At 39.2% G+C, this 27,661-nt stretch overlaps 1 protein-coding gene across 1 annotated transcript in view; it reads left to right on the top strand.

Annotated features, from left to right (window-relative positions):
• C5H18orf63 (chromosome 5 C18orf63 homolog) overlaps nucleotides 1–23,430 on the top strand; it is a 50,828-nt gene extending 27,398 nt beyond the window's left edge. The window contains exons 11-12 of the mRNA XM_069468613.1: nucleotides 4,466–5,485; nucleotides 23,356–23,430. Of these exons, the coding sequence (XP_069324714.1) occupies nucleotides 4,466–5,485; nucleotides 23,356–23,430 (1,095 nt within the window). The remainder of the gene's footprint in view (nucleotides 1–4,465; nucleotides 5,486–23,355) is intronic.
• The last annotated feature ends 4,231 nt before the right edge of the window (nucleotides 23,431–27,661 follow it).

Raw genomic sequence — 27,661 nt, 5'->3', positions numbered from 1 at the left:
TTTTTTTTTTTTGTTGTTGTTGAGACAGAGTCTCACTTTGTTGCCCAGGCTAGAGTGAGTGCCGTGGCGTCAGCTTAGCTCACAGCAACCTCAGACTCCTCGGCTTAAGCGATCCTACTGCCTCAGCCTCCCAAGTAGCTGGGACTACAGGCATGCGCCACTATGCCCGGCTAATTTTTTTTTTTTTATATAGATTTTTAGTTGTCCATATAATGTCTTTCTATTTTTTAGTAGAGACGGGGTCTCGCTCAGGCTGGTCTCGAACTCCTGACCTTGAGCGATCCACCCGCCTCGGCCTCCCAGAGTGCTAGGATTACAGGCGTGAGCCACCGCGCCCGGCCTCAACTTAGTTCTTATGCCCTTTTTCATCAAATGGAAAATAATTCAGTCTGGATACTTCAAGGTAACTCAGTCACTTTTGACAAAACATTTCTTTGAAGTAGAATTTCAATCAAATTTAAGAACCGTTCTCATGATAGCATCTCTGTGCAGGGAAAGCTTGCATAGAGTGAGGGCAGTGGTGTGTGGCGAAGTGCATTGGTACATGTGCCTAGTGTTCTCTGTAGCAAGAGAATGGCTGCCCTATGCTCTGCTCTGGGCACCTATACTTGAGCTTCTGCTAATTCTGCAACTGAGAATCAAAGGAATTCATAAACTTTTCAGCAAAATAAGAGAAGTATGGCTTGACCTTACTTCCTCCTTTCAAGTACATTATGAGTGCGTCTGATTGGCTGGTTCTAAATCACATTGGAACCCTAGCTACAAAGGACAAAATGTTAATTTTAGATTTCTAGGCTCTAGTCCAGGCAGGAGCACTAGGAGGAAGGTGAAGTGGAAGTTGCACACCAGTCCTCCCTATTCATTGCAGAATCATGGGGCCGGGGGGTGATAGGGTGGGGAAGGCCTTCACTTCATGACCAGGGTTGATCTGTTGGTGGTGGTCTCTGCTTACATGGTATCTTCACAAGGTGGTGTATGAGGTTTTATTAAACACTTTTAGCTTTACCCCAGCTCCCTGTACAGAGGGTATTCAGAAAAATAGCCACATTCCCTCTTCACTCTCTCCAGAGGTATGTATCAAACTCTGTTATGAGTTGAAGTCTGTCTCCCCAAATCCATATGTTGAAGTCCTAACCCCAATACTTCAGAATGTGAATAGGGTTCGTGCAGTAAAATGAGGTCATACTGGAGTAGGGCAGGCCCCTAATCCAATAGGACTGGTGTTCTTATAGAAAGGGACAATTTGGACACAGACACACATAGAATGAGAATGCTGTGGCATGTGAAGATGTCCGTCTATAAGCCAAGGAGAGAGGCCTAGAACAGATCCTTTATTCATAGCCTTTTGAAGGAACCAACCCTGCCAACACCTTGATTTCAGACTTCTAGTCTCTCAAACTGTGAGATAACTCATTTCTGTTGCTTAAGCCACCCAGCTTCTGGCACTTTGTTATAGTAGCCCCAGCAAACAATACAAACCCCTTCCTGATGCATGCTTTTTCACTCAGCCAAGCAATGTCAAGGGCAATGAGCCAGCAATTACTCCTCCGTTGGCCTTGTATTTCTTCTTTTAGGGTCATGAAAACTGGCTAGGTCTTCTTCTGTTACTCCCTGAAAAAATATAGGCAATTAGAGAAGGGTGTGCTCTGGTCTGAATGTTTGCATTACTCCAAAATTCAAGTGTTGACATCCTAACCCCCAAGATGATGCTATTAGAAGATGGGGCCTTTGGGAGGTGATTAAGTATTAGGAGGTAGAATGCTCATAAATTGGATTAGTGCTCTTATAAAAGAAGCCCAAGAAAGATCTGCCTGGACCTTATATTTTTCAGCCTCCAGAACCGTTAGAAGTAAATTTCTGTTGTTTATAAGTTACCAAGTTTATGGTATTTTGTTATAGCAGCCCAAACAAACTAAGACAAGTATCATCTTGTCCCAGTGGCATGGTAAACCTCCAATTTGAGAAATCTTTAGACAAAAAATGAGCCCCATTCACCTATTTTCAGCATCACCCTCAAACCTAGCCCAATATTTTCTTGGGGACTTCCCACTTTTCCTAAGAATAGTCAAGGTGGGAGGAGTATTGTTCTCTATGGCAACTTTCTATTACGTCAACTTACGTATTCTAGAAATACGTTTCCATGAACTCCCTTCTCCACATAGTTCTGGCTTAGGGTGGCACATGATGGGGAAAGTGGAGCTGAAGTAAGAGCCCTGCTGATGCTCCAGTCTGTGTGAGGCTGCCATTGCCATGCACACTCACTGGGAGCTGCTGGCACACACAGTCGGTATGGACCAGGAGTTGGCCGTAGTTCCTTCAGCTCCTGCCGTATCTCCTCCTCTAGCTTCTCTAAATCAGATTTGTATGCAGCTCCTTTGCAAAGTGCACCAGCCCTTCTGTGGGCCACTGGTGCTGTCAACACTGGAGGCTTGCAGGTAGTGAGAGAGCACGTGGTTCTGGCTAGAGACAGACTGCCCTGTGACATCTGCTGCATTTTCCAAAGTGGCCACAAGATCGCCTACCCCACGTGCTCTTCTGGCCAGAGACAACCCTCCTCCCACTGAGGTGTGGGTCTCTGTTCAAGTCTGGACAGCCCTGTGGCAAGGTGATGCTACATGACTCTGAGGCTATGTCATTAGAAACAGCTTCCACCAGGTCTCTCTGGGGACGTTTGTTCTTGGAATCCCACTGCCATCTGTGAAGGATCCCTGGCAGGTGAAGAGACTACCTGTAGGTATTGCAGCCAACAGCTAGCATCAACCATCACAGGTGAATGAGGAAGTGACTCCAAGGTGACTCTGTCCCCAGAGTCATCTAACCACACAACATGAAACACCCAAAGCTAAGCCAAGCCAACCCCAAGAATAATGAAAGATGATAACATAATGATTACTGCTTTTAAGGAGCTAAATTTTGATGTGATTTGTTATGCCTAATAGATAACTGGATCAGTCTCTTACTTTTCCTGCGCCTGTTTATAACTCTGATCTCCCAGAACTCTCCATTCTCTTCTCAACTCCATTCAACAATTGAACCTTCAGTAGGAGAGAGAAAAATCAATTGTTTTGGTTTATATATTATTCCTAGCAGTTTAAAGAAATTTGTCAAACTTTGAATCTATGTTTTTGATGTGGTAGGGTAAGAATATTGCCACATATCACTCTTTTCCAGACATTAGGATTCAATAGATAAGTATTTTAAAAGACTGTTAATACTTTCCATCAACAGATGAAAAGAAACAAAATGTGGCATATATATACAGTAGAATATTCAGTCATAAAAAGGAATGAAATTCTGATACATGCTACAATATGGATGAACCTTGAAAACATTTATGCTTAGTGAAATAAGCCAGATACAGAAAGACAAACATTTTATGTTTCCACTTATATGAGGTACCTAGAATGGGCAAGTTCATAGACATAGAAAGTAGAATAGAGGTTACTAGGGGCTGGAAGGAAGGGAAAACAGGGAATTGTTATTTACGGAGTACAGAGTTTCTGTTTGGAATGAAGAAAAAGTTTTGGAAATAGATAGTGATGATGGTTATATAACACAAGTTCAGCAGTGAATGTACTTAAAACCACTGAATTGTTCACTTAAAATGATTAAAATGGTAAATATTATATATTTTTTTAAAAAAGACTATAAACACTTGGCTCTCTATTTTCTGACAAGTTTGTTTGATGAATACTTGCTGAATTACAGGTACCAAGCACTGTGGTAGGCAACGAAAAAATAAACATGATTAAGACACAGACAGCCCCTGCCCTGTAGTCGAAACCCCACTCGTTCCTGAAGGCCTAGTGTAGGTGCAGCCCCCTCCTCCATTAATTTAATGTCTTTCACCAAGTATTTGTGAGTAAGTTGGAAGAATGTAAGAATAAATAAGTCATGGTTCTTACCTCCAGGAGTCTAGTATCAACTTAGGGAGATGGAACATGTGCACTAAAAGATACAAGTGCTCGTCTTCTGTTATTTTTTGTGACAAATGGTATTTAACTAATAGCAGATACTTGGAGAGTTGAGAGATAAATAGTCACACTATGCTACTTTGATTGGTGGAGGATTCAGAGGAGGTGGGACTTTGAGGACTTAGACACAACTTGATCAGAGAAGAGGGAAAGAATAGGGGGACACTCATCTGAGCAGGACAGCAGCATGAGCATGTTTGGAGGATAGTGGGTACCTGTGTGTGCAGTTTTTATAGTTGATTTATATGACTGTAGAGTATACCTTAATCTTAAAATATTATCTTGAAAGGATGGTATCTAAAGAAGGATGCAAACCATAAGAAATGTAGAGATTTCCTCCAAAAGGCCCATTTTTATTTTGTTTTTCTTTACCTATTCTATATATGATAGTGTCACTTTATATTTTCATTTGGAGGATATTGTATATTTTATTTCTTTTCCACTAAGGACATTATTTCATTTTTAACATTTCTTAATATCTATCCTTTCAGGAAAACAAAGTCAAGCCACCCAATTTGACCACTAAAAGAATGTTCAGGGCATCTCTGACTCAAGCCGCTTCCATAAAACCTACTTTGGCTCAAAGTCTTCTACCATGTTCAGTAGCAGCAGACCACAAGGGGGAGCTTTCAGTGAGCCAGCCAAAGCCAGGCATTTTGTCAGCTCTGTCTCTCCAGCCAGAGTCTGTTCAGGGCAGAAAGAAATCCCTGTCTAACCAGGTACCACAAGTACATTTGGAAGCATTAAAGCCTAACAGAGAAAGTACTCAAGTTCAACATACAAATCTTAGCTCCCAAAATAACATCACCCCTAAATTCATACCAGTTTTCAAAAATAGATTATTACAGATGAACAAAAATACCTCAGCACTTGGCAACCTGAAAAGAAAACAGCATGTTGTTATGGAATCTAAATCATTTTCACTTAAAACTAGTATGATCCAGGATGACAAACTGAATTTAGTTCCAGTTGTAAAAAAAAGATCTAATAGTAACATTCAAATGTATGCTAAAAACTTAAATCAGAAGAGTTCCATACTTTTGCAAGAAAAAAATGCTGAATCCTGTGAAGATATGACAAAATTTCCCTCTTCTAATGGAAAATCAACTGTGAGTTTAAATAAAAGTAAACAACTATCTAATAATAGTGCAGTATTTCATATAACAAATAATTTAGGGGTGATAAAAAGTACTGTTGACTTCCAAGTGAATGGAAAAGAAGATTTAACATGCAAATGTATAGCACAAATTGTAGGGAAGGGCCATGAGTCACTAAAACTGGAAAGAAAACCACACATTTTTGAATCAGATGCAGAAACAGAATATCCCCAAGTGCTACAGCAGCAATCAGCAAATCAAGCTAAAGAAATTGATGTAAGTGATCCCAGGTTGATGGTAAACAGAACAGCCCACAAGTCTAAAAGGAAGTCATGTCTGGAGTCTTCAAAAACTTCAAAGAAGTATCATCCCAATACTGTCCATAATGGGCAATCCAGTTCTTCTAGGAACCAGGTAAAAAAAAAACAATTTTTTTAAATCTGGGGATATTCATTGTATGCTAGACTTTTAAACCCCCTAAGTAGAGATTTAAATGATTTGCCCAAGATCATCTAGAAACATACTAATTAAGAAAACTGGGGAGGTGAGGGGCAGGGTCACAGGGCTAGGAAGAGTATACAGCAATAGCAGACTGCCTAAGGATAGAATATTCAGACAGCTCCTAGGTACCTACATTTTGAGACTCTCACCCAAAGTAATAAACCTTAAATAATGTTTCAAAAGTTAATCATTAAGTTAAATTTTACTCTAGAAGTGCTACAGTGCTGGCTAAGTTTAAACTTGAGCTTTAATTCTGAGTCCATGGCACTGAATTTATAAAATGATGCATCTGGAAATTACATTTTATTCCATTCTGCCATCTGTTCTTTTCTAAGAACAAACATATTGCTAAAATATCCACAAATACTTTTTTGCATAGAACTATTGGAGTACTTTCAATTCAAATTCTTTAAGAACTAACTAGAAAACATTTTCTTTTCTCTTCCAAATGCTATTTTTTTCCTACAACTAATAGAATTTTCAGCCTGATTTTAATTAACCAAAAGGTGTTTAAGTGTATTCCTATATAGATTGTTGTGTTTTATGTAGTTTTTGACATCTTACATTTTAATGCACTAAGTAGATGGTTGAGGAAAAAATGTAAATGCCTTAAAAATGTTATTTGCATTTTTAGAAATAAATGAAATCTATCCTAGATTTCATATTGTTTTAGAAGTATAGCACTTTCCCACATTGAATTACTTAAGACCTGACACAATTTTTAAAATTAAGAAATCATTCTATCAGCTAGAAAGAATAACATGAGAAAAATCATAGGAATCATTATAGAAAATACTTTCTCCCCAATATAAAATTAATATATACTCCTGTAAAAAGTTTGAGTAATACAGAGCAGTTTCAAGAAAATTATCTGCAATTCGTCTTTGCAGAAATGACCATTCTGAACATTGGATGAACACTCTTCCCGATGTGTCTCACACTCACTCCTATGAGTGTGGAATCAGGCTCCACTTTCTGCTGTGGAGCCTCTGTTTTTCACTCAACAATTTCCTTTTAATGTTTGCAGAGCATTTTGTTGTATATGGGTGTACTGCATTTAACTAGTCCTCTATTGATTGACAGCATTTCACTGTTGTAACAATGTCATGTAAGTAGTCTTGTGCAGATCTTTGCAAAATACCTATGATCTTATATAGTAGTTTTGATAGTTTAAAATGTTTTGTGCTTACTATTTTTATTGAAATTTATTTCAATTCATTTTTATTATCAGAATTTTCAAATCTCAAAGTACAGATAATATGAAGAACCTCTAAATACCTATCACCCAGATCTACCAGTAATTAATATTTTGCCACTGTTGCATCTGTTATTCACATTTTTTGCTGTAATACTTTAAAGCAAAGTCAAGATATTATAAAATTTCAATCATAAACACTAAAGTATATATCTCTAACACAAGGAATAGTATTTTATAAGAAAAAAATAATGTGTGTATATATTACATTTGGGGGAGTCTACTATATATCTGATGGCTCCCTAAATTTCAGTTTTGTTTTTACATGAAAACTGGTAGGAACCCCTGAATAAACAAACAAATAACTTATTTCACAGCAGAACTAGAGCTTTTATTGGAGTAGAGATTTCTACCTTCAGTAATACTCATTGGCATCTACCGTGTGTGCCAAGCAGTGGGTAAGCACTGTGTCCACTACTGAAATGGATGAGACTGCCATGACCTGAGCCCAAGGGTTGATGGTCTAGTTTCTAGCAAATCCGTAGTGGGTTCCTGGCACAGGCTTAGGGACATATATGTATTGAAGTACATGTCCAGAATGACCTGGTCCACATTACAAGTAAATTTGCTAATATTTGAAAAAAAGAGAAATAGAAATAGGTCTTCTCACCTAATGAACATTATTTTGGCTTTCAAACATTTTAGATGTTTAATTTGTAAAATATAATTGCTATAATATATTTAAAAGAAAATGTCTTCATTAAATATTCCATTGAAACAATCATTATATAAAAACAATCAGTAGAGATCCAAGTATAAGTTGAACTTTGATTTTTTTAAATGTGATTTACTGTTTCTACCACTTCACTGAACCATTGCAATTAAAAGTAAAAATAAAGTCTCCTTCAAAACTGTAAATATAACTCTCGCTCCTGAAATTGTGTTTAGTTGATTAATTTTCTATATGCCTTTAGTGTAAGCATTTCTCTTTTCCAGAATTATCTGTATTTCCCAGTAATTTTGCCATTTTCATAAGGACATACTTTTGGTTTAAAACACATTTCTAGCGTACCTTTCTCATTCTAAATCTGGTATTGTATATAACTAGTAGACTGCTGTAAAGAGTAGCATGCCATTTTGTTTGTGAGGCTGTGGTGAAAATATTTGTTTATGAAAGTAAGGTTAATAAATATGTGTGTTTGGTCACACAGTCATCCACAGCATGTAGTCATTCCTAAAACCAGCCTTCTCCGCTGCTCTATGCATTCCCAGGCCGCCTTCCTGCTATTTCCAGTCATTATGCCTTAGGTAGTGAAGACTTAGTTTATTATTACACTAAGCAAAATAATTAAAAAGATAAATCCACTGCTGAAGTAGTGTGTAATATCTGCTAGTTCTTTATGTAAATAATCTAGATAGCCCCTCCTGTACTCCATTAGTTTATAAAATTTAGAATTTATAGTATAGTATTTCATTTAGATAAATGTTAACCTACATGACAAAACCTGCTGTGTTAATACAGCCTATTTTCATGTGTAAAGTAAGTTTATTTTTATCTTACAATATTTATCATAATGAAAGTTTTAAAAATACATGCATATATGTATGTCTTCTATATGTGATTTAATTTAGATATGTAGGCAGATTGTTGATTTAATATTCCATGTTCAGAGAGTAGATTCTAGACTAAATTTCTGTGCTCAGATTCACCAGAGAAATCATGAATATTTTGGTTCATTTTAAAGATTGCAGTGTTTGAAAGCCAAGATAATTCCAAATATAATTAGGGAAAACTAAATTTTACTTCTTAGTTTTTGGTGGTTTATATGCAATGTGGACCAAAAAAAAAAAAATCATTCTTCACATTCCAATTGTACATTAGTTTTAGAACCATTACAGTTTTAAAACTGTAAGTAAATGATTTTGTGTTTGCCTAGATCCAGAAGCTTAAACAATTAGTGATTGCATTAAAAAAACCTGTGGAAATATGCCAAAATTAAAGCCAAAAATCATATTTATAGCAATATAAAAATGCTTCTCATGTACTCATATATTAAGTTTTACTGTATTGATTTACTATATATGTATTTATTTATATTTTTATTATACATTCTAACAGTGTTATACATGTTTTATTTTATTTGTTTCCTACTATGGCAAAAAAGTAAAACATATGGGCTTGTGAATGATTAGCTTTTATTTGACTTCAGTCTACTAACTAGTTTTTGCTGTCTTTTTTCAAATTGCATATGATCTCGTGTTGTGCCAGAACTGCCAATATATTGAATATTTGTTAATACTTAAGAATGGCCAATGCTTATAAATATTTATGTATGTAATGGTCCTTATGTATTGATGCCTAAAATGTTCATGTTGTTGTATCCTACATAGTGTCTTATTTTAAATAACAAAATAATAAAGGTATTTCAAATAGATGTATTTTTCGTATGTCTTAGCGGCTGTAGCTAGGAATGGAAAGGCTCAGATAAATTCCTTTTTCTCTGTGGTTCTATTTCTTCACATGCATTTGCTGCTGGACCCATGTAAACTAGCTTAGGTCCTTAGCACTTCATAGAACTTTTATTCTCAAGAGTCCTTAATTCTTTCATTCAGTAGATATTTAGTATTTGCTAAGCACTATTGTAGATACTTGCGATATATCAGTGAACACTGACCTTACATTCTAACAGGGAGAAATAGATGATTGGTGAACAAGTGAATAAATTATGTAGTGCATTAGAAAGTCACAGGTACAATGGAAAAAAAAAATAGCACAAGGTAAGGGAGATGGTTAGGATTGGGCAGAGACTTGAAGGAGATAAGGGAGTTGGTCACGTGGCTACTGAAGCTTTCTAGGCATAGGGAACAGCCTACATGTTCAAGAAATGCCAGGAGCCCAGACTGGCTCAGTAGGAGGAGCAGAAAGGAGGGAGGTGGAGCTGAGACCTGATCACACTGGGCCTTGGGACCACGTGAAGGGCATTGACTTTACCCTGACTGAAATGGGGTGGGGAGCAAAGGAGCAGCGTGGTCTGACAGGTTTCCTTCCAGCTGCTGTGTTGTAAATCTACTGGGGCGTGGGGGTGTGAGAGAAGAAACAGGGACACTGACTATGAGTCCAGGCAAAAGGTGACAATGATGGGTGGTACCACTGTGGCAGCAGTGGAGGGGATGAGAAGTGGTGATTCTGGATCTATTCTGAGGGGGAGAGCACACTGGCTTAGGGACTTGAGAGAAACAGTGGTGTCTAGGATGACTCCGAGGTTCATGGCTTGTCACTTGAAAGGATGGAGTTATCAACCAAGATGAAAAGGAGCAGGTTTTGGAGTAAGAGGAGGACTGGGAATTGACCACTGGGTTTCTCAGCATGGAGGTCATTGACCCTGGTGAGCAATTTCTGCAGCGTGAGGAGGAAAAAGCCCCACTGAAGTAGAAATAAGAGAGGATGGGGAGGGGGTTGGAAATCCTGAGTATAGACGCTCTTTTGAGAAGAGTCATCTGTGGACTTTTCTAAATCCTTGTCCTCTTCCCCTAAACGATGTTGTTCTTTGATTATCCCCTTCTGGAAACACTATTCTCTTGTGGCCTCTATAATCTCACATCTCTGGATGCATTTTTTTCAGTCTCCTTAACTGACTGGCATTGAGTGGCCGAGGGACCGTGAGGGATGAACACGTTTGGAGCGCAGGAGGAAAGGGAAGAAAGGCATTCCAAAGAGGAGAAATAAAATGAGCAAAGGCCAGAGTTGTACACATATTTAGGGAACAGTGGACACCGACTGTGGTGTGGTTAGCGTGGGCCTCATGTGGGGACCAGAATGACTGCAGATAAAGCTGGAAGGTCATCCCAGGTCAGGGCGTGAGATCATCTGGAGACTCTTTCAGAGAGCTAATCCGGGGTATGGCGCATGCTAGAGCCATAGGATCAGAGATGTGCCAAGGAAAAAACTAAGAATAATTATAAAACCTTAATAGGTGAATCCTTTATTTATTTGTTTTTTTAAAATACAATGCTACTGCTTTAGCCAGTAGTGTTTCATCATAGTGGCAAATTAATGAGCTTACTACAACTGAGATGTACTAGAATTCTTTCTACTTTGAAAAACAAAAAAATATAAGTGGAGGGAAATGCACTACCTGTAGGAATTTTTTTAATGATAATTTGTAGTTAGGAAATAGAGTTTATATTAATATAATTTTCAGGCACTGGTCTAGGTCCTGAATATTTTTTTATTTCTATTATACAAAAGATTTAAAATTTATTTTTTTAATTTATTGATACATAATAATTGTACATATTCATGGAGTACATGTTATATTTTGATACAATCATATAACATATAATGATCAAATCAGGGTAATTGGGACATGATTCACCTGAAATATTTATCATTGCTTTATGTTGGGAATATTTGAAAACTTCTAGCTATTTTGAAATATAATAAATTATTAACTATAGTTGCCCTATTGCACTATTGAACACTAGAACTTTTTCCTTCTATTTCACAGTATTATCCATTCCCACCACCCCTACCAACCTCTAGTCGCCACCATTCTATTCACTACCTCCATGAGATCAGTTTTTTTTAGGTCCCATATATGAGTGTGAAAATGCAATATTTGTCTTTCTGTGAAGATTTTTAAATTTTTAAAGTTGCTTTTCATGTTCACAAAAGAAAAGCTTTTTGATAAGTGTTGTTAATTTATACCAAATCCTGAAAAAAATACATATAATAATATGTACTATATTTTATAATTAAAAAGGTACCTTCAGCACCATTTTCCATTTGATGCTCCTGATAATACCATGAGATTATTATTTTCATTTATGAGATGAGAAATCTGATGTTGAGAGAATTTATAAGATTTGCACAAAGTCATACAACTAATTAAGTGACAATGCTAAGGCTGGGACCCAGGTTTCCAGGCTCCTGGTTTTTACTTTTAGACAGCTAGGCCTTCTGCCCTCCTAGAAGGATGATACTCACAAAAAAAGTTAGCCTCTCCTGAACCAAGAGAAATAACAATCCATCCTCGAATGTGGGGGCCTACAGGGCAGTTCTAAAGATGTAATTTTGAGCCACGCTATAGATTTTGTAACTTCATGTCTGCTCTTTCTCCTCCTCTGGTGAGAATGGCAAAAAATAAGAGTTCTCATAAACCAGAGCTTGCTGATTGATTGATTAATTGATTGATTGAGACAGGGTCTCTCTCTGTCGCCTGAGCTAAAGTACAGTGGCATCATCATAGCTCACTGCAACCTCAAACTCCTGGGCTCAAACGATCCTCCTGCCTCAGCCTCCTGAGTAGCTGGGACTATTAGGCATGAGCCACCAGACCTGGCTAATTTTTTCTATTTTTTTGTAGAGACGGGGTCTCTCTCTTGCTCAGGCTGGTCTCAAACTCCTGGCCTCAAGCAATCCTCCTGCCTCAGCCTACCAAAGTGCTAGGAGTACAGGTGTGAGCTACCATGCTTAACCCATAATCCAGAGTTTAATTAACCTCCAATGCTTTCCCTCTAGAGAAAATCAAGTTCTGGCCAGCCAACAAATGGTCTATTTAAAAGGGGAGAAAAAGGGTGAAAAATGGAAGGGAGACCTGGCAAGCATGGGGCCTCTTGACTGTAGCTGAGGAGCAGGGGCCTCCTCGCTTCAGTGAGCTCATGTCTTTTCTCCCTGGACTGGGGGGATCCTCTGTTTGTTATTGATAAGTTCTGGGTTTTTTGGACAGCTGCTTTGCAGGGGAGAGATCTAGCATGATTCCAGTGAAATGTATTTCCTTTTTTGGAAATATAGAAAGTGAAACAAATGATTTGTCTTCTAGATCCATTGCCTATATAATTCTATTTAATAAGAAGAAACTTCTCCTTTAAAGGAAGAAATCACTTTGCATAACTGGTAAGACTTTGAAATGCTTCCTTGAGATAGTATTTCAAGTTTTAAACTTCTGAGTGAATTAAAAAGTTCTAGAAATAAGCAGAATTCTCAGAAAATGTGGTTGCCAACCAATATACCCAACTTACAATATACCCAGTTTACTAGAACTATTAATAGATGATAAGCCTTCATATGACCTGCAATAGCATGAAATTTAATGATCTAATCATATGAGGCCATTAGAGAAATTTTAATTAGAAATGGTTAATGAAAAGAAAGTGAATTGAGCTGTAATCGTACGTACACCTGTCTACAGTTGTCTTATATGATTTAAATGACTTATATGACTTCTATTTACTTTCTGATTCTCTTTTTTGAAAAATCAACTCATGTGAGTTCTGAAAAAAAATAGTGTATACTCTCTGTTTTCAGTTTAGTTTAATGCAGTACTTATCCACATAACAAGGACGCTGAGAGATAGGCCTGAGGAAAAGAAGGGAGAAGAAGGTTCCATGATGGAGCTATTTGTGACCAACATGAATCTAAGGTATTGTTATATTATTTTATATTTTTCAGGATTGACTATAAAGTACAGAGCACATCAGAAAACAATTATTAACTTGAAAAGCAAATGTAAGTCACTATACTGTGCAATGGGAAGAGCTATTAAGAAATAGCCAGGACCTGGTATATCTTATAAACTTTAAGGAGAGAGGTGGGAAATGCCCCCCACCTCCAAAAATAAATGACCCAGAGAAGCAAGAGATAGTCACCTAAAATATCCATTGTTTGAGAATAGACAGGGAAACAATTCACAGCTATAGTCAATATTGCACATGGGAAGGGGAGAATGATAGGAAGTGGAACTTGCTCAGTGTCTTAGGGGCACTATTGGGGGCTTCCAAGATGGCTCCCAATGAGTCTTGCCCTCTGCTGTTCGTGGCCTGTGTTATTTCTCCGCACACCCAAGCCACTCTCAAATTCCTGACCCACAGAAACTGCAAGAGGTAAGTATTCATGGCCATTTTAAGCCACTGAGTGTTGGGGTTAATTTGTTACATGGCAATAGATAACTAATCCAACAGTACAGTGTAGAAACAAGGGCAAGTAGGGGTCGCAAGCAAAATTGCTAGGTAAGCAGCTGAGAAGGTTAATATGAGAAACATGAGAATATGTGCAAATTAGATGGGGCTCACTCTCACCCTCTCTTTGTGTGAGAGGAGAACAAAGCTCTGAAGCTTTACCACCTGGAGCAGATTCCCCAGAAAGTCTGGGGAGATCTGTATTTTCACCATGTCTGCCACTCCGTGGGAAACACTGATCTGTTATCTTACACAACATAGATGACACCATGCCAAGTCTTCTCTCCCTAGAAAACTCCTGTCTGTGTTTCTCATAGACACTAGTTCCTCCAAGAAGCCTGACTGACCCCTAAACCCCATCCTTTCATGGGACTTTTTGATTTGAAATTGCCCTTTTACATCTGTCTGGGCCCTGCTGGGCCCTAGAGCCCATCCTGGGAGGGAGGGGCCACGTGGCATTGCCACAGCCAGTAGGCTCAGGAAAAATCCTTGTCTAATAGTTAAATGAATAAAAGTTAAAATAAGAATTAAGAGTCCAGTGACTTGAGCAGAACATTAAAAAACTTGGCATAGTTAGTGGTAAATTCATTTAACTATTAGAGAGGTTGTGTTTTTTTCCATACCAGTTGAATTTCATCTTTTGTAATTTATTGGTTTTCTGCCCTTTTATTTATTGGTACATTAATGATTTTCTCACCCATGTATGTGAGTTCTTTAATAAACATATCAACCTCTAAAAAAAAAAAAAAATCCTTGTCTGTAAGTGACCTGCCTGCAACTAGTTCAGCTGGCCAGTGACATGCAGAGCAGACTCAGACCTTCCAACACTTAGTGCAGCATTCTCTCTCCGAAGCCACGGTGGGTCACTATGTTCAAGGAGTGTTTAAAAATGTGTGCTCTAAAGGAAGGATGCAGAAGACATGTTTGCGTGGTAATTTTCATGGGTGTCAGTAGTGTCCACATATGTACAACTCTTTGAAAAACCTTTCTTCAGATTAGTTCCCAATCCCTCCTGCCCTTCACATTCCTGTGTACACTTGCTCCCATTAGGAGCATTTCTCACTTGGTGGTGAATGAGGGTTTGGGGGCAGTGCATGGAGCTTATTTATTTGAAAAAGCCCCTCAAGAAGCTAGTTGTGTAGGAAGGGAGTTCCTCCCCCTTATCCTGTTTCCCTTGAGAATCGCCCTTAATTGGTTTGGGCCAGTTCCCAGACATCTTCCCAACTTACAGTACTGAGAACTTTCTAAGAAAAAAGTGTAAACTTCTCTAAGTTATCAGCAGAAAGGCCTGATCCTCAGAGATCACGACCAAGGACCCCCAAGTCTGTTGGGTGGTACCATATTTCCCTGCCAACCTTCCAGTTCCCCCAGGCCGAGCAGTTGGTAGGCAGGTGGGCAAGGCAGGAGATGGGCAGAGCCCTCCTGAAACATGCAGCCCATGTGATCCACCGTCTCAGAGACCCCCAGGAAACTTGGACAACTTGCTATGGCACCCAGTGTAAATGGCAGCTAATGATTATGTCCTAGATTTTTACGGCATATCTATAAAACAAAGAACTTTTATATGTTAGAAGATTGAACAAGCTCTCTGTTTCCCAGAGCAATAAATTCAGCCTTTTTTCTCGTAAGAACAGTTTGAGTACTTTATAAACCAAAGTAAGCCACACTAAGTATGAGGCTGATGAGATGAAACAAAGGAAAGTATTTTTAGTCATGTTTCTCTTTAACCAGATTTACCACATTTCATTACTTTGCTGCCTACTATTGCTCTGTGGTCCCTAAGGAAATAACTAGATGAAACTGAGAATAAAAGCAACGTAAAGTAGGATATTCGATACCCCAGGTTGCATACACCCAATCGGGTCACACAGTGATTAAATTTAGCTCTAGTTAACCTGATTTCAAGTACAGTTCAATTCTGGGGCTATGAGACACAGAATTTTTATTCTACATTATCAGAAAATATTTATATTGAAACATGGTTTTGAGTTTCCCTGCCATATAGGAACATTAACACACAACAGGCAGGTTCTACTTTCAGAGATCACTGAATATTGCATTTGTATTATCAACTTGACGAAGATTTTATTTGGCCAAGGAGAGCATTAACCAGCATTCCTTGCTGCTCATCTGTCCACACACGTGTGTACACGCACACATACACCCTACGTGTAGCATCTGTGCTCTGTTGTATCCAAGGAAGGACATAGAGTTACATTATATGGTGGGAACCGTGTGGCAGCTCCATTTAGATTTAGTCCCCCAAACTTTGCCAACCTTGAATGTATTGTCATGTTGTTTCACAAGAGGTCCCAAATCATGGTGAATCTGTATAGACTGAAAGGAAGAATTTTTAGACATTAAAAGTTGATTATATAACAAGGCTGTATAATTTCTTCCTGGGGAAAGGGCAGGGTGGGATTTCCAAATCAAATTGTTTCACTTTTGCCTGAGCTGGTTTTAATTAACCAGTATTTCTGCTAGAAATTTTGGAGACAGACCAGATGTCCCCTCAAGATTCCTTCAAACTTTCCTGCTATTACTGAGTTGCTGAATGTTAGAAAGAGATCTTCCCCAACACTTCTTTCACTTGACCCTGAGGGAATCGAAATACGAGAACTATACACGGTTTACACTCATAGTAATCAGGAGAAAAAAAATCATTATGTTGCTTTATAGTCCCATCTTTGTTTTTTTAAAAAAACAAAAACCTTTTTATTGTGAAGAGTATGATGGATTCAAAAGAGTTCATACAGTAATACGTACTATTTAAAGAATGTAGTTGTAAAACAAAGACCTTCTGCTACCACCCAGGTTAAGAGACAGAAACACCAGAACTTCAGAAGCTTTCTGAGGGTCCCTTCCTGATGTCATTCCCTTCGAGAGTAACTGCTCTCTTGAAAATTTTCTTAGTCATTCTCTTATCTTTGTAATTTTACCACTTACGCATATACACCTATTCGATATATCTAAATACCATATAAATTGACTAGATATCATATGTATTCTGTGACTTTTTTCTTTCATTCAACATTATGTTTTGAGGTTCAACCATGTTGATGCCCTAGTTGTATTAATAGTTTATTCATTTACCTTTGGATATGCTATCCCATTGTATGAATCTACCATAATTTATCTCTTCTACTGTTGGAGGACTTTGGATTGTTTCTAGTTGGCATTTTTCTTTGTTTTGCATGTGATTTGCATGTGTGCAAGTCTCTCTGGACTCTAGAGTCCACCTTCAAATTGAAGTGACTTTTGAGCTGGGTCCTGAATGGTGAGAAGGAAGCAGCCATGTGAAGACTGGAGGCAGAGTGTTCCAGACAGAGGAACACACAACACCAAATGCAAGGCTACAGGGTGAGAAAGCTTGGAGTGCTAGAGGAAGAGCAAGAAGGCCCAAGTGGCTGGAGCATTGGGAGCCCACAGGATTGTTGTAAAAGATGAGATCTAAAAGGCAGGCAGAAACCAGGTCCTGTAGGCGTCGTGTCAAGGCTGGATGCAGTGAGCAATCAGCACGGGCTACTCTGAGTGCTGTGCAGAGAATGGATCACATATCCACAAGACAGGATGCAAGGGGCAGATAGGAGGCCGGTGATGTAATGCAAGAAAGATGCAGTGATGGCTTAGATAAGGAAAGAGGCACTGGAGATGGAGAAATGTGAAAGAATCAAGAAATATTATGGAGATAGAGACATGAATTTGTTGCTGGGTTAGACAGGAAGGATGAGGAAAAGAAAGCAATCAAGCTTGAGTCCACGCAACTAATAGTGGTAGTGACTAGAAATGTGGAAGACCAGGGGAAGGACAGAGGTGTTTGGGGGATATGAGGAAAAATGAGATTTTTGTTTTAGCAACATTAGGTTTGAGAGGCTTAGTAAACATCCAGGGAGAGTAGCTGTCAGGCAGTGAGGTATGTGAATCCAGAAGGTATGGCCTGGAAAATAGGTTTGGAGTCATCAGTATGTCATTGGTAGTTAAAGCATGGGAGAGAATAAGATTACTCAGAGCAAGAATAGAAAAGAAGAGGCCTAGGAACAAACCCTAAGGTACTCCCAACATTTTTTGGACAAGCTGGGGGAGAAGAGCCAGCAAAGGATATGGAGGTATGAGGCAAACCAGTAAGGGTGGGGTTAAGGAAGCCGGGAGATGAGACTGTTTCTAGAAGGAGGATGTGCTCAACCCAATGTGGCCAATAGGCCAGATAGGAGAGGACAGAGACACGGACTTGACCAGCAGTGGTAGACGGTAACCTTGGAGAAAGCAGTTTCAATTGAGGAGCAGGGAAGGTACCTGGCCAGAGTGGGTGCGAGTGAATACTAGGGAAGGAAGGGAGGACTGTAACCAAGATTTGATCTTTCCATAGGCTTAGTTGCCAAGGAAGCCTTGGATGGAGCTGGAGAGGAATGCAAGGTGAGAGGAGGGCTCTTGTCAGTTTAAGATGGAAGCTGTTAGAGAATGCATGTGTGCTGGTGGGAAGAATTTGCCAGAGAGGGAAACATGATAGAGCAGGAGAGAAAGTGCCTAACTGCAGGTATAATGTCCTCAAGAAAGCAAGAAATGATCCAGAACACAAGAGGAGTTCATCTGTAATTCAAGCAGAGATGCCCACACAGAGTAATTTATAATAGTAAAAAATTGGGAATAATCTGTGTTCAACCATAGGAAAATAGTTGTTTAAAGTTATAGCATGTCCACAAAATGGAAAGTTATATAAATCACTTTTTGGGGGTTATGATGTAGAAGAAAGTAGAAAAAAGTAATATACAAAAAAAATTTGAATTTTGAAAAAGAAAATATACATCTGTGGGTACATGTACAGAAACTTATGAAAAGAAATGCATCAAGACATTACCAGTAGTTATTCTGTGCATTATTTTGATGACCCATTTCTTTTATATACTTTTTAATGTCCACATTGTCCATAATGGACATGAATTATTTATATAATAAGGAAAAAGACAATTCATACAATTATTTTTAAAATAGATGGAGCAAGGCAGAGTATTTTCTCTTTAAGCCAGATAGTTATTTCTTTTTGTTTGATATATGCAGAAATATCACAGAAGTGATAGTGTTTAAATTTAGATTAAATCCTCTTTGGTTTTCCTTTTTATTCTTACCTCATCTGTTTTGAAAACTTTGTGGCTTTAGGCATGTTTCATTCAGACATGTTGCTGCATTCTGGCTTGTGTTCTTTCTAGGGCACTAGGTAATCCCCCCAGATCCTTTTGAACACGTGAAGCTAAAAATTAAAATAATCCTACCAGAGAAGCATAACAGACACATGCCAGACAACTTCACCTCAGTACCTTTCATGATAGGAAGATGGTTAAATGAGAGGGCTTTGTAGCCTTACAGGGAATCCCAATAACACATTTAATTGAGAAATTGAAGTTTTAAGTAATTGAAGCCACAAAAGCAGATCAGTTTTCTCAATGGTGAATATTTAAATTACTGCTGGAGCCAGGGTAAGTATAAGCTTCTCAGGAACCACATGGTTCCCTAAACAGAATTCAAGGCTGTTACTAAGAGAGAAGAACATTTGGATGCTGAGAGATGACCAATGTGGACAGCAAACTGTGATCCAGAAATCCTGACCTTATAACAAACTTAGGGGTCGTATTTCCATTTAAGTAGGCTTTCATGCATTTGTTAAATATTTGTTAAGCTCCCACTAAGTGCCAGAAACTGCCAGGGATGAGATATATAACCAAGTATACAAAACCCAGTCCCTGCTCCCCAATCCAGTAGAGAAGATAAGACAGTTAAACCAGTCATGTTGACATGATAACTGCTGCCACAAAGGAAGTACAACGAGCTGTTATGGAAGTATATAGTAGGATTAAGACTTCCAGAAAAAAGAGAAATTTAAGCTATTTCCATGCATGGGAATTAGCAACGTGAATTGGAAATAAAAGAGTGGTCCAGGCAGAGGAAAATGTGTGTCAGAAGACTCAGAGGAGAGCATGATAGCTTTAAGGAATTAAAGAAGGTCAGAAAGTTGGAGTGCAAGGAGGAAGGAACGGTGAGAGATGCCACTGAACAAAAAAGAACTAAAGATTGGGATTGGAGGTCAGAAGACAGGGGGGTCCATTAGGAGACTGTGGCAGCATAATGGAGAGAAGGAAACTGATTAAGAATTATTTAGGAAGTAGAACCGACAGGATTTAGCATTAACTGGATATGGTAGAAGCTTAGATGACTGACATCATTAGCCCTTTTTTGCTAATACACACATAAAATGCTATAAATGTTCCTTAAATTACTGCTTTAGCTGTATCTCACAATTTTGACATGCTGTATTTTCATTTTCATTCAGATTAAAATACTTTCCAATTTCTATTTAGAAGCTTATTAATTTCAGAATATTTGTGGATTTTCCATATATCTTTTTATGATTGCTTCCTTTCTAGTTTTATTCCACTGTGGTTATTTATTTTAAATTTATGAAGACTTACAGCCTAGTATATGATCTGTCCTAGGGAGTGTTTTATGTGCACTTAGGAAAAATATGTGCTCTTGCTATTGCTGAGTGAAACATTCTAAAAATATCAATGATATCAATTTGATTAATACTGTGTTCAAGTCTTCTATATCTTTACTGATTTTTCTATTTATTTGTTGTATAAATTATTCAGAGAGTAGTGCCAAAATCTCTAACTATAGACTTTTTTATTTCTCCCTTTTGTTCTATTGGTTTTTGCTTCATATATTTTGAAGGTCTCTTATTAAGTACATTTATATTCAAGATTGTTAGGTCTTCTTGAAGATTGACTCATCATAAAATGCCACCCTGTATCCCTGGTGCTATTTATTGTTCTGAAGCATCCTTTGATATTGATATAGCCACTCCAGATTTCTTTTGAATGTTGTTTTCTGGATATATTCTTTTTTCATCTTTTACTTTTAACCTATCTATATCTTTATATTTCAGTGAGTTTCTTATAGACAACACATAGTTGGATCTTACTTTATTTTTTTGTCCAATCCAACAAGTTCTGCCTTTTACTTGAAGTGTTTAGATAATTTACTTTTAATTATTTAATTGTTATTAATATTAAATAGTATGGTTTGATTTAAATCTACCATCTAACCATTTGCCTCGACTGTTCCTATTTACTTTCTTCCTCTTTTCCTCCCTTGTTTTGGATTAATTTTTAGGATCTTACTTTATCTCCACTATTACAGCTATACCTCTTTGTTTTATTTTCATTGCTTATATTATCATATTTAGTTTATTGTTTCAGTGTTTGCTCTAGGGTTTGGCAATACACATTTTTAATTTATCACAGTCTGTCTTCATATATAGAGTGACAACCTTACAACAGTATATATTTCTGTTTGTATCTTCCCATTCTTTATCCTATGATTGTCACACATTTTACTTCTACATGTTATAAATCTCACAATACATTTTTATTTTTGCTTTAGATCATATATTTTAAAGAGATGTAAAATGAGAAATCATTCATAGTAGAGCTCCTCACAATTATTCTTTCTTCAGAAGTGTTCTTGTCTGGACTTATGGATTTCCACTTTATATTTATACAGATTTATGTTTAAAAAGATTGAGTGGTGGGCTCCTGTGCAGATTTCTGGAGTACTTTTTCTGTGTAGCCCCTTCTCTTGGGAACTCTGCCTCACAGGTTCCAGCAGTCTCTGATCTCTGTATCCTCAGCCCTGTGAAGTTGCCTGACGTTGGGGTGCTCCCTTCCTGAACTGCAGCCCAGGACTCGCCTCCAGGCAGACAGGCCAGGCGAGGGTAGAGCTCACCTTGCTTGTTTCCCTTTTCTCAGGAATCACAGTCTTGTTTTGCCTTATATCCAAATAGTTGTTTTCTATATTTTATCCTTTTTTATAGTTGCTTGCAGAAGGAAGGAAATTGTAGGCTGTCTTTACTCCCTCATGGCCAGAAACGGGTACCCTGATTAATGGGATCTGGAAGCCACGATTAAAGCAAGGAGTCGTGGATGGTTTTGAAGTTACTGGCATGTGCAAGCAGGTGGATGGTGGTGGCGTTCATGGAGAGAAAACTCCGGGGGATAAATAGGTTGGGGGTGGGTATGAAAGAGCCTGATGTGTTTGCTTTTGCTTATGTTGGGACTGAGTTACGTGCAAGTCGTTAAAGAAGTGAGTAAGGAGTGGAGTTGACAGACAGCTCCCTCACACTCTTCCGCTTCGGGCTCTCCACTCCGCTGCCTCAGGGGGACACAGTTGCCATGGGCTGGTGACCCCTTCCCAGAGCAATGCCCAGTGGATGCATCCACTTATTTTGGAAGAAAAATGTATTCATGGGAATGAATTGGAATAATCCACCCTATGATCCCCCAAAATATTAAAGTGCATGGCCCAGCATCGGTATACTTCCCAAAGTCCGGAGTATTCTGTTGTAAGTAACACAACACGCAAAACATCAGGAATCCAGTACAAGTTGCACTGCCCCAAGCCCAGTTGATTCCTTCCCTTTTTTTCCCTTACCTGACCTTACCTTACTTTCTTCCCTTCTTTCTCTTTCTCTTTTTCAATGGTCTCTCCTCCAGTGCAGAGAAGTGCAGAGGAGGCCAGGCCTGCGAAGGCTTCCTACAGTCTGGGGATCCTTTCTGGGGACTGCCTGTGAGGGGCTGTGCATCAACCCCACAAAAATAAGCCTTAAAATATTGGCACACTGTGGTCCAAATCCATATTTGGGTGAGAAAATAATTCTAAAAAATTACTCTAAAGAATCACAATGTGCAAAAATGTAACCTGACCACAATAATTACAGCTTTGACATTATTATGCAGACGAGTTTAGCTCCTTGGAGCCAAAGCCACATAATATCACCTTCCCAGAAGACGGTCGTTCCCCAAGGGGTGGTTTCCCAGAAGAAAGATAGTCTCGGCCGCAAAAACAAAGTCAAGCTCCCATCCCTTAACAGGCAGGAAATTGCAGAAACTTTAAAATTATAACTTTTTAAATTCTCTCTTCATAAGGATCTGTGTATAAGATCTTGGGATCTGCCCTCAGCCAGGGTCATTGTGTTTTGTTACTGTTCAGCGAGAAAGAGACTCATGTATTGGGCTGGGAATGTGAGCTAGAAAATGTGAACTCTGCTTTGTTTTCTGTAAGTAGTTAGAGCACAAAAATAGCCCGTGAATCCCCTTGGGTGTCTACTGATAGCTAATGCTAGCTCCTAACCCCTCTGCCCTTCTTCTAATTATGAGAGTCTCTGGAAAGTGGCTGTTCAACTTGGTTCTTGCAGCATCGCTATTCTAGTAAGTTTGGAGACACTGTAGTTGGAACACTATTTAATTGGATTATAGATATCCTCAGGAAAGGTTGTCCAGGTCCCTGCCTTGTGAACTAACAGTCAATGGAGTAGTTGATAAAAATATAGTGGAGAAATTCTGGAGTTGGTAGCTCGAATTCCTGTAAGTCCTTAAAATCACAGATTTTAGGGAATTCGGAAGTATTTAAAGGGAAGAAAATGAAAATGATTTTTTTGTTTGTTTTGTCATTCAGAATTTTGTACTTGGAAAGAGGAAGTGGGATAAAGAAAGGGCTACAAAATGGGTTAAGAAGTCACGCGGTAGCCTGCAAGGACTTTCACATAAAACGGCTTGAGGGTAATTTTTATTCTCTTTTGAAGGCTGTTTCTTCTCTAGGTACTTCTGACCAGGATCTCTGCCCACACTCCTTAACTGGGGATTTTGGCCACATCTGAGAAGATCACATTTGTGCCTCTGTCGACATCTTGAGAAGTTCTGTTCTGGCAACCACCCCTGCATTTCATTTCATTTCTCCTTCAGCCTCCAATTTTGAATTCCTCAAGTCCCGACTTAACCACAGCCTAATGCGGGTAGCTGTCGTACATTTCTCTGCTCGCCCCAATGGATGCTGGAGACCTCCACGTCCCACGAGGCTGCCGTGCTGGGGCGGCAGCAGCTCCCTTCTCTCCGCACACGTATCTGTCCTTCTCCTGGACGGTTGGCCCAGCTCGCGTGGTCACCCAGCAGTCACAGCTGCCAGGGGTCGCCATGGTGCCAGCCAAAAATCACACGGGACTTTTACCCAAGTTTTCTAAAATAAGATCGTTTATAAATGTCACTGTCAACCATGCTCATGATTCTGAGTTCTTAATTTTAGTAAGCATTTGTACCTTAAACATTTCCACTAGCTTTCTGTTCCAGCTTTACGTTGACCTGTTCTCCAGATGGAGTAGGGAGGACGTTTCTAGCTGCACAAGGTATGATGTTGCAGGACTTGGGCGGTTTATTCCGAGATGATCATTGCTAGGGTGGAAAGGCTTAGTAGGTGCTCACGGCACGGTGGAGAAAGATTTCTCACTCAGAGATTAAGGTATAAAAGTAAAATTTATTTTATCCTTTAGAAGGACAGAGAGAACGGGGGTGGTGAAGCAGGGGGTGGGGAGGAGAGCAGAGAGAGTGTGGCATCCCAAAGAAGGAGAAGGGAGATGCCAGCAGTGAGGCCAAGTGGCTCGCTGATTTTAAGGGGGACGAAGAGAGAAAAACGTGATGGCTATCAGTTGATAACAATAGTGGCAGCAGGTAGATAACAAAAACTGCAAGAATGTCAAAGTCCAAGACTTGGTTTCCTGCCCTTCCTTGGAGAAGAGGTCATCACAGGAGATGTGATTCTGTCCTCGAGATTTGGTTGAACCTGTAGCTTGTTCTTCTGCTGTTTACTCAGGAACTCTGTAAAAGCAGATTCTCAAAAAACCAATTTTGAAAGACAGAGATTTGCATCTCTTTTCCGTCCATTCAGCTTTCTTCAGAGGTTGTGCAAACCAGAACTCCTGCAGGAGTTAGTGGGACAACTCATGGGATTGATCTTTAACCGTCACTGGGGAAATTGTGGGATTAGGAATTTTTCCTATGTGGGATTAGCTATTTTCCTGCTGTTTTTGCAAGGCTGCCCTTTCCATCATGTGCAAGAAAATGCAGAAGAGATATGTTAGGAAAGCAGTGGAAATTTCTGTACAGTAGAGCAGGATCCAACTAGAGATGCCATCATGTCTGTTGCCTGGGCCCCCTGCAACAGAGTTACCTGCCCAAAATACTAAAAGTACTGAGGTTAAGAGACTCTGAGCTAGAGAAACAGGAAGGTATATCTTTTGACCATCTCCCAAAAACTACAGAGTTACCAAAACCCAGAGTTACCAAAAAATGGGAGAAAAATAACTTTGACATACAGGGTACCTAATAAAGACCAAAGAATGAGGGGCCCAGGCAGTAAGTGCTCTAGGAGTTCAGAGGACAAAGAGATTTCTCCTGGGGTCTGCCTTCCATCTGGCATAGTTAGCTTAGACTTCACTGGGAATTGGAGACTTGAGAAAAACCTGGAGAAATGGATAGGAGAGGCAAAAGAAGGACATCGGCAAACGTCTGATGTTGGAAATTTGCGAATGTGTTTGAGTCAGGGAGTGGAGCAGCTTGACTTGATGTGGGACTGTGAAAAGCGGCTGTAGGAGTTCGGGTTGGAATGGTGCACGGAGCCACATGCCCGAGGGCCTTAGGAGGCTTTGGACTTTATTCATGATGATTCTATGATCATTAGAAAGCATTCTGTAAATGTAAAGGATAAAGGGAAGAAGGAAGAGGTGCATTTTGGGTTCCCCTCCTGCTGTGTATCATGATACTTACCTTCATGATAGCAAGCACTTAGGCAAAACATTAGAGAAAAAAAGATATTTCAAATGATAGTAAATCAGATGATAATAAAAGCCCTGATGTGTTTAATCCTATATGTAGCAACACTTCATTCATTCAGATTAGCTGAGGGAAGGTAAGGCCAAATTAGTGCAACTAATTTAAAGAATTTTATTATTTTTAATTACACAGAAATACAAATTTACTGTTTAGTTTTTCCAGTTGAAAATCCTTCAAGGTTTGCAAATACTATTTAATTTGTGAAAATCACTTATGATTTTAAATTGACTGCAAATGAATGCTGATAAAGTATTTACAAAGTAGTTGATTTAATCAAGTAGCAAGGTGATTTTAGAGTCCCCAAAGCATCGGGACAGCTGACTGGGGACCTAGCGTGGCTGGGAAGGAGGTTTGTCAGGAGCAGGCCCCCAATCCTCCCACTCTGCTGTGCAGAGGACATGGTTGCACCCCGCCAGGGCAGGCTGGGGGCTGTGCCACGCCAGGCACGGCTGGGGGCAGAGCACACTCTGAGAAGGACCTAAGGTTCCCTGCTCACGTTGGGATTGCCATGTGGCCAGTGGGCTGGGGCTGCCGACACAAGGTCCAGCACATCTAGAAAGCAGATATTTTCACCACCTTTTACTGGAAAGGAGGCTGATGGCACCACTGGCCGGGGCAGAGCCAGCGCTGGACGTAGGTCTGTCTGTCTCCTGCATTCGAGGTCTTCCCGCTGTGCTGTGTGGCTGTTTTAGCTTGAAAACTGCAAAGGCTCCGCGGTGCTTAATTCTATGCACCAACTTGACTGGCTACGGGGTGCCTGGATATCTGGCTCAACATTATTATTATTATTAGTTTGCTAATTAAACTCCAGACTTTATTGGGACTTGATTCATTTTCCATTCATGTCCTTTCCTGGTTCTGGGATTCAATCCATGATGCCACATGGTGTTAGCACATGGAGACTTTTGAGGAGAGTGAGTAAGCACTGCGGTTTGCATAGTTTTGCTTTAAGAAATTGAATTTGCTTAAACATAAGGGAGGAAATTGCACATAAATCAAGAAGGTTTGTTGAAACATTAAAGCTTATTTTTGTATGCCAAATGAAACAACCACGTAAACTCACAGTCCTGATCAGTATATATACAAAATACATATAATACACACATATATATAATATGCATATAGATTATATGCTATGTATATATTACATATAATATATTATATATAATATACATATAGATTATATATATGCATTCATCTTGTCATTACTAGAAAGAAGATTTTAAAATGCAGGATTAGAACAAAAGAAAACTAAGTTTGAAATAACTCACCAAGAATTTGTAATGAACTAGAATATATTATGCCATTTGCCTTCTTTTTTTTTAATTCAGTGAAATAGCTATGGAAGAAACTTGTTACTGGCTATAATGTTTTGTAGATTATACTGTAAAAATTAAACATGCCTCTTTGGTAATGATATCTTCTACCCTGCTAATGTATATGTATTCATTTTGGATACCCTCAGATATAGGGGTGCAGATGGGAAGCCCGTCCTAAGGGGAGCCCCGCAAACTGGAGTCAGTCCAGGGCCACTCAGCAAGGTCCCCCAATTGCATGCCCGGGGTCCTGCCACATGAGCCTGCTTCAGGCACATGGTTTAAACCCTGGGCCCTGGCTCCTAGACCAACCTGGGGCTGTGAAAGAGAAATGGACAGATGCCAACACCATGAGAAAATGCAGGAGAGAAAAATGCTTCCAGACTATCACTAACTCATGTTATTTCTTAGACTTGGAAACCGTTTGCCCAGCTCCAGATCTCTGGGCACGTTCTCAAGAAATACTGCTACTTCCATCTATTAAAAGCTCCCTGGGAGAGCGCGGTCAGGACTTAGGATTCCAGCTTATATATTATGGTCTCATGTTTCCCAACTTGAAATACCACAGTTAATGTATCAATGTTAAAAATGCAGCACTCAAAGTATTTGCTAATGTTTAATTTAATCTTGCATTTCTCTGGCACCTGTAGAAATTAGGAGCCTGGGAAAATGATGATTAGCGAGGATTTATACCTGATAGCACTCTGTAATTGCAAAAAGGACTTTTAAATGCTTTTAAGGCATTTATTTCTCACTGCCTCTGCTGGGGAAGGTGGCTCTACTCCAGAAACGCTGTTAGGCCATTTCCACAAAGCGTCGTACCTGAGGGAAATAGGAACCCGTGCGGCTTCCAAGTCCGGGCTTGTCTGCTCGTGTAAAGCTTGCGGGGGGCCCTTCCTCCGCACAGAGC

The sequence above is a fragment of the Eulemur rufifrons genome, chromosome 5, assembly GCF_041146395.1.
Source record: "Eulemur rufifrons isolate Redbay chromosome 5, OSU_ERuf_1, whole genome shotgun sequence".
Classification (NCBI taxonomy): Eukaryota; Metazoa; Chordata; class Mammalia; order Primates; family Lemuridae; genus Eulemur; species Eulemur rufifrons.
Note: the sequence above shows the minus strand (reverse complement) of the source record. Positions and strands in the feature narration are given on the sequence as shown.